This window comes from Cyprinodon variegatus, unplaced genomic scaffold, assembly GCF_000732505.1.
Source record: "Cyprinodon variegatus isolate N-32 unplaced genomic scaffold, C_variegatus-1.0 Scaffold77, whole genome shotgun sequence".
Taxonomy (NCBI): Eukaryota; Metazoa; Chordata; class Actinopteri; order Cyprinodontiformes; family Cyprinodontidae; genus Cyprinodon; species Cyprinodon variegatus.
Genome location: NW_015150530.1, coordinates 1,754,835 through 1,762,284, shown reverse-complemented (window position 1 = coordinate 1,762,284; position 7,450 = coordinate 1,754,835). Strand labels below are relative to the sequence as shown.

The following is a 7,450-nucleotide window of genomic DNA, read 5'->3' as shown; positions in this document are numbered from 1 at the left end:
TGGGCACTCTGATGGATTTCATTGGCCTGCTCTGTGTGGTCACAGAGGAAGTAGGTGCTGCTCTTCCTGTGCTGCAGCTGTATTTTTCTGCTTACTCGGACACTAATGTAACTTGTAGCAGGCTAGCTCGTCTAGCCTTACTAAATGACTCGCCTTAATCTTTGTATTTCTTCATTGTGACTGTCGCCTTTAGGTCTGGGAAAATAGAAAACTCTGATTTAGCCTCACCAAAGCTGTGTCCCTGCGGTCAATTCATTGCTCTGATTGTGTAGCATAGCCCCCCGATGCTAACGGTGGCTAACAAATAAGAGTAGCATATCACTGCGCTCATTTACCGGTTCATTTAAGCTTATTTTTCTACAATTAACTGCCTTTATTATCGAGGATAGTCACTACTAAGATAAAATGAGGTGCTGAAGGCGCTTATGTGAAGATGAAGTCTGCTATGACGAAAGAAAAGGAATTAGAAGAAGAATACAATGCGATCACAGTGAAAACAGAATGGGACTCAGAGCAGCAGAGCTCCTCCACTGAGGAGGATGAAGACTCTAATGAAGAACAGGCTGCCGATGGGTTTGATCTGAACGTTTTAATAAAGGAGGAGCCTCATCTGCTGGAGATCAGTGAGGATTACTGTGAGGACACATCGAGCTGTTTGGACACCGATGGCTTCCATCCAGAGGGAGACGTTAAAGTAGAGTCTGACTCCGATGGAGCTGTTGTGAAGGAGGAGGCAGAGTCCTGGTTTAAGGAGGAGAGAGGGAGTGAAGATGGGGAGGAAGAGGAGGATCTGAGGAGCATCCAGGAGGAGTTTGAGGAAGGAGAGGGGGTCTGCACAGGTATTGGCATGTAACTGTAAACAGGAATGCATATTTTTCAATAAAATCTATATCATCTTGCAGAAATGTTTCCACAACACATCTTGTAGGGATCATATGTGATAGACCAGGACACAGCAGTGCATTTGTGGATTATGACGCATAGTTTCCAAAATTCTGCAAAGTATGATGTGCTTTTGCTTTTTGCATCTAGAGAGGAAAATTTCTGTCCAGTCTCCTTTCTAAAATAGATTCAAGCTCAGTTAGACTATAATTATTAAGGTAATTTTGATATGAGTTGAATAAAGGGTCCTGGGTTCCATTTTAACAACAGAATGTGTTGATCTAAACTGTCACTTTGAGATTTTTCTTAATGAAAAGTGCGGTACAAATTGGATTTATTATTATTATTATTATGTTTACTGTGGCCTGGTGTGATTTAATCAATCAATGCTTCAGTCTTATTGTTTGGGGGGTTAAACACACACCTTTAGCTACAGTAAAACAATGCAACTCAAATTAGAAATCATTGCAATGTCAACATTATAAAGATAATATGTGAAGACTATAAAATGTAGTTTTATTTACCAGTAATAATCCATGATAATTGTATAATCATAAATTAGTGGAGAGTGGTGGCCTTGTGGTTAGGGCATAGCGGGCATCCCTAAAGTCGGTCCTCGAGGGCCGCTGTCCTGCAGGTTTTAGAGGTTTCCCTGCTCCAGCACAGCTGATTTACATTGATAGTTGATTAACAGGCTTTTGCTGAACTGCAATCATCAGAATCAGCTGAGCTAAAGCAGAGAAACCTCTAAAACCTGCAGGACAGCAGCCCTCGAGGAACGACTTTGGGGATGCTTAGCATAGAGCCTGGAATCCTGAGGTTCTCAGTGCAAGCCCCACTCCCACAGACCCCTTACTGCTCCCTGGGCGCCCCATGATGGCAGCCCACTGCTCCCCAAGGGGATGGGTTAAATGCAGATGTGAAATCAGTAAAAGTTCAGTTATTAAAAAAAAATTAAAAAGAGGAGGTCTTAAACCTTAATCTTATTTCTGTATGTGAACAGCTGAAACAAAATTTTTTTCTCTTCCATTTTTAAATATGTACCTTTATATAGAGTTTCCCACTGTTTCATTGCAGGGTCTAATAATGTTTTGTTGTTTCTGAATGGATCTCAAAGGATCCATTCCCATGTTATTTTCCTGTGCAGCATCATTGTTCCAGGATTACTTTGTATTTTACACCATCCCTCTTTCCATCCCCTCTGACCTGCTGAAGAGCATCAGTATCCCCTCAGTATTAAAGATTGTCACTACAACCATGCTTCGCTGTGGGGATGGTGCATTGAAGGTGAAGGGTAGTTTTCATCATAAACAAAGATCAGGTTTGTGAGGTGCAGTTTATACTTTCCTACCTGAGCTGCAGAGCTCTGCAAATGCTCCAGAGTTAACATGGGGACTCTTGGCTGCTTCACTTAAAATGGATGGTGACGCAGCAGTAAGTTGTATATCATTTTGTGTTGTGAGGTTAAATAACATTTTTATCTTGATGAACTCAGGAACCTGATGGTGGGATGTAAGTTTATTTCTGTCTCCTGAAATGTTTCTATCAATAAATTTCATAACACTATCAATTAATTTACTACCGGTATATGGAAATATAATTGAAAGCAATCGAGTGGCTCTGTTTTATTGATATATAGCACTGTTTAATGTAACTGCACTGAATAACCTCTGCTGCTAATAGGTTTTTTATTCGTTTTCAATTGTTTAATTGTCAGTAATTCTCAAACTGTATGTAGCAGCAGAGGCGTAGATAAAAAGTGCATTTTTTTACTTTTTATTATTACCTTTGTCATTATTCCAATAAATATCACAAAAGACTCTGATAAGACTTCATTTGCAGTTTGTAACTACTATACATTTCCATTAAAATACATTAGAGCAAGGGTCACCAGGGAGGGGCCCTTGAGGACCCCATGGGGGGTCCTCAGCATGTTCTGAAAACAACAACTCACCAGTGGACTAAGTTTGAAATTTTATTTTAAGCTGCTGTTATTATTTTTTTTATAATTTTTAGAGCATTTTTATCATATCAGTAATTAAGAATGTTAAAGCAGTTATAGGGATTTCAAAATCACAATATCTAAAAGCAAACTAGGAATGAAAAGAAACAAAGGAAATAGGTTTATTATTCAAAAAGTTTAGGTGAATACTGACTCCTCCAGTTCATAGGTCAGTATTGGTAGCAGGTCCTATGAAGTAGACCTCAGTCTTAAAAAGGTTGGTGACCCCTTCTGTATATAAATATATAAAATGACATACTGTAAAAAAAGAAAACTTAGAGGGTTGTAAGTGAATTTACACCTAACTGAAACTGGTTGGGTTAATATTTAACTATTGTTGCTCAACACTGTAAAAATAAAGGTTTCCTAACTAATATTGAAATAGTCACCAGAAAAAAGGGACAAAGGATGGAAAATTTATATATAGCAGATATTAAGATGCAGTCAGAAAAATCTTCAGACTAGTTGAAACCCTCCTTTACCACTGAGCCTCCTTTAATAGCGATGGGGTCTTTAGAATCAATGAACCCTAATGCACAGGGAAACATTTTCTGCTATTTTCTGTTTGCTCTATTTCTGAGTCTATATTCAGATTTCTTGTAGTGGCATTGAGGGACCAGCTCACTGTCTTTTCCACCTCTGTCATGTAAGATGTTTAACCTATTGAATCCACTAATGAACAACAAGCTTGCTGTTTATGTAACCTTTTAACACAAAAGCCATATGTCAGTGGATCAGAGGACCTGAGGGCCCCCAGGGGTTAGTTTGCCTGATGATGACATTAATATCTTTTTTTCAGTCTTTAACATTTGCAGACTAGGTAAAGATAAAAATTCTGTCCTGAATTGACCACTATTTAACAAGGTGTAGCCTCTTTTAGGTCACACTTTCTTTCTAACTGGGAGAAAGCTTACATAGGTATAATTGAAGTCGACTAGCAGGTGAATGGTATTTTGATTTCTTCACTGGACTGATAGAGGAGCTGGAAGAGTGGTTTTAATGTCCCTTTGACAAGTCCTTCAAAGCACTTCATTTTAGAAAAATTAGCCTCAGGTTGACAGTCGGACAGTTTGCAAATGTTTTCTCAGGCACAACTATGATGATAGCAGTAATAGTATCATTAAAAGCAACTATAAGTTTGGCAACACCGTCGTATTACCTGATTCTGTAGTTATATGACAACACAACATCAGAAATACTTCAAAAGCTATAGCCAAAATAAGCCTTAACTTTATTGTTAACATGTAATTGAACAAAATCAGAAATTTTTTAAATTATCTTATTGGAAAAGTCCAGCTCAAATACATTGTAAGCCCTTTTGTTGAAAAATAAGGCAATTCTAAATGTTTTTAAACGCATTCCCATTTATTCTGATATTTATTTTTTTAAACAAATCAATTTTTTGGAATAGTATATAAATAAAATAGTATTTTGCTGTCAAATTAAATCAGTCTATAACTTTTTTTGCCAACAAATGCGTTTTTGGTCAAAACAGGCTGCCAATTTGAACAGCCCAGCACGCTGCTGCCGCCATCTTTATTTGCTCTTTTGAGGATTTGTCTTTTTTTCTTTTCTTTTTTGTACTAAATATACCTTTTGAAAATGTGGCCAAATTTCCTCAGCCTGCTTAATATTCTCCCTTAATGTTTTGTGGTAAATGTTCTCCTGGTCTTTCATCAATGTTCCTTACTACTAAAATATCGGGATCCTTGATCATTAATAAGATTCAGGTTTTAGGATGTAAATTAGCAAATGCCAAGAAAAATCTATTCAGGCACGTGTTCATTCATTGATTCCTTGTAATTGATGGCAGGTGTGAACTCGGGAGACATCTAAATGAATAATTGCACACTATGAAAACCAGTTATTTAACCAGTTTTAATAGTATTAAAGATATCAAAAATATTTCCTCTTTTTCGCCCTCATTTTAGTCAAACAAAATTATGTGAATATAAAAAGTTTCAGTGTTGATTTTAGTTGTTGATAGGGGAAGAATCTTTTTATAAATTAAAAGGAACCACTTACTTTATGTCTAAGCAAGCAATAAGGCACGCACTCACACACTGATGGTGGCAAGCTACAGTGTAGCCACAGCTGCCCTGGGGCTCACTGACAGAAGCGGGGCTGCCGTACGCTGGCGCCACCGGGCCCTCTGACCACCATCAGTAGACAATGCAGGTGAAGTGTCTTGCCCAAGGACACAACAACACTAAAAGTCGGAGTCGGGGCTTGAACCGTCAATCCTTCGATTTCAGGGCAAACTCCTACATCCAACGCCACTGTCGCCCCAGTAATATTACCCATATTACAATGAGTATTGGTACTGCAAGTAGTGAAAGCTGGTTCTTATTTTGGATTTTCTCTTTAACTCTGCAACCGTCGTCATGTTTCATCTTTGAAGTAGTGTGCGCTCATCGTCCTCAATAAAAAACAATCTACACAAACCTACCCTTATGAGAAAAGCTAATTCCTTCTTAAACCTAATAACTAGCTATGAGATCCTCATGTTTAATAAGCTCTACTGAATGTTAATTGGCATTAACTCTTTTACATTAGTTATAGGAGTTTTTAGCTTGCCCTTATTTGCAAAAACTGTTTCAGTTTTAAAAATGAAATGGACATATCTTTACTGTAGCTTGTAATATTTGTTACTTATAGATGAAAATATGCAGAGAAAAGATTAATTTTTCTATCTTTTTTCTCTCTGTGTCTCTCTTTAGAGCTGTCGTCTGAGTTTTTTCCTTGCCCACACTGCACTATCTCGTTCACTGATTTGGATTTTTTGGAGAAACATGTCAAGTGGGTTCATCAGAAAGAGTATCTCGCTAACCTCAAAAAGAGTCTGCCAAACCATACTCTGACCTTCAACCCCAAACACGCCTGCTCTGTCTGCGGCTGCAACCTAAAATCCAAAGTCCACCTCAGCATCCACATGCGTGAGGCGCATCCCTCTGCTCCCCCCCGCCGACTTCATCCATGCCCGACCTGCGCTCGTAGCTTTCAGTACCTGAAGAATCTGAAGAACCACTGCACCCGCTGGCACAACATGTCCGTAGTTATCCGCGCGGGGCACCTCAGTTGTGCCGACTGCGGGAAGAGCTTCAAGGCCACCTGGGGTCAAGGTCGTCATATGTGTCACGAACCAAATGTTGAATCTGAGGATAAGCCGATCTGTCTAGATACTGGGTTGCCTTGTCCAGAGTGTGGCAAGAAGCTGCGTACACCTCAGAGTCTGGGGGACCACATGCGGACCCACACTGGGGATCGACCTTTTGTCTGCAAGGACTGTGGGAGGAGGTTTGGAGAGCGCAGCAGCTGGCGTCAACACATGAAAATACACACTGGGGACAGGCCGTTCAAATGTGATGTCTGTGGCAAGGCCTTCATAAGGTCTCACCACCTTAAGTCCCACTTAACCACACACTCAGGAAAGAAGGAATACTCTTGCCCTGAATGTGGAAAGGAGTTTGGATTCAAGTCAAGCCTAGATCTTCATGTAAGGACCCATTCGAGCGAGAGGCCTTTCCACTGCAACGTCTGTGGAAAGAGCTTCAACACACGGAGAAACCTGAGGGTTCACTCCAAACTTCACAACAACGAGAAAGCTCACCAGTGTGGGGAGTGTGGGCTGGAGATCAGAGATCTTGGGGCTTTAAAAGTACACTTACGAACGCACACCGGGGAGAGGCCCTACCACTGCACGGTGTGCGGCAACAGGTTCATTCGCCTCTCGCATCTGAGAAACCACCAACGCACCCACACTGGTGAGAGACCCTACAAATGTACTGAATGCGACAAGAGTTTCATTCAGTCTGGTGATTTGGTGAAGCACAAGAGGATCCACTCTGGGGAAAAACCCTTTGAATGTCCCGAGTGCCACCGCTGCTATACTTCCTCTGGTGACCTGGGCAAACACAGGAGGAGTCACACTAACCTGCGCCCGTACACCTGCAAAGACTGCGGCAAAAGCTTTCGCCTGTCGGGTCACTTAAAAACGCACATGTTAACCCATACGGGGGAAAAGCCCTACGCCTGCCCCAACTGCCTCCGTAGGTTTGCACGCTCTCACCATTTATCTGGACATGTTGCTAAATGTCGCTAAGCTTTTCTGAGAAGAATAAAAACGTTGATTAATTGAAGTAGAAATGTGAGCTGCATTCAAACTAACACTACAATTTGATAAATGTGATAAAGCTTTAACTTGTTATTAATTATTTATAAAAACACAGTAGAACTATGAAAACTCTAGAAACAATTGAACTGACTGACTAACCCCACTGCATGACACTTTTTGCAGAACTGCTGCAAGCCTTGTTTGTTCTTTATCCCAAATAGGTTGGAAGATGTTTTATAAAACACTATTTCAAAAAGGCTTGTAGATCCAGGGCTGCCAACTTTTCCCCAAATCTGGGAGTGAGATTTTCAGAGAGTCTGGACAGCTAACCCTTGTCACGGTTTGATCAAAAGGCTATGAGGATAGGTGAAGCTACAGGTTGTAGGCTTTCTGGGGTTTTAACTAAAACAAAGTGGGAAAATGTGGATTTTTTTTTTATAGCACAGTAAATT

General features: G+C 40.2%; 1 protein-coding gene across 1 annotated transcript; it reads left to right on the top strand.

Annotated features, from left to right (window-relative positions):
* The first annotated feature begins 63 nt into the window (after positions 1–63).
* On the top strand, positions 64–7,444 carry LOC107083527 (gastrula zinc finger protein XlCGF57.1-like). The gene is made up of 2 exons (XM_015372838.1): positions 64–839; positions 5,605–7,444. Exons 1-2 carry the CDS (start codon positions 434–436, stop codon positions 6,984–6,986), a joined length of 1,788 nt encoding a protein of 595 aa, XP_015228324.1. The 5' UTR covers positions 64–433; the 3' UTR covers positions 6,987–7,444.
* Positions 7,445–7,450: the final 6 nt, after the last annotated feature.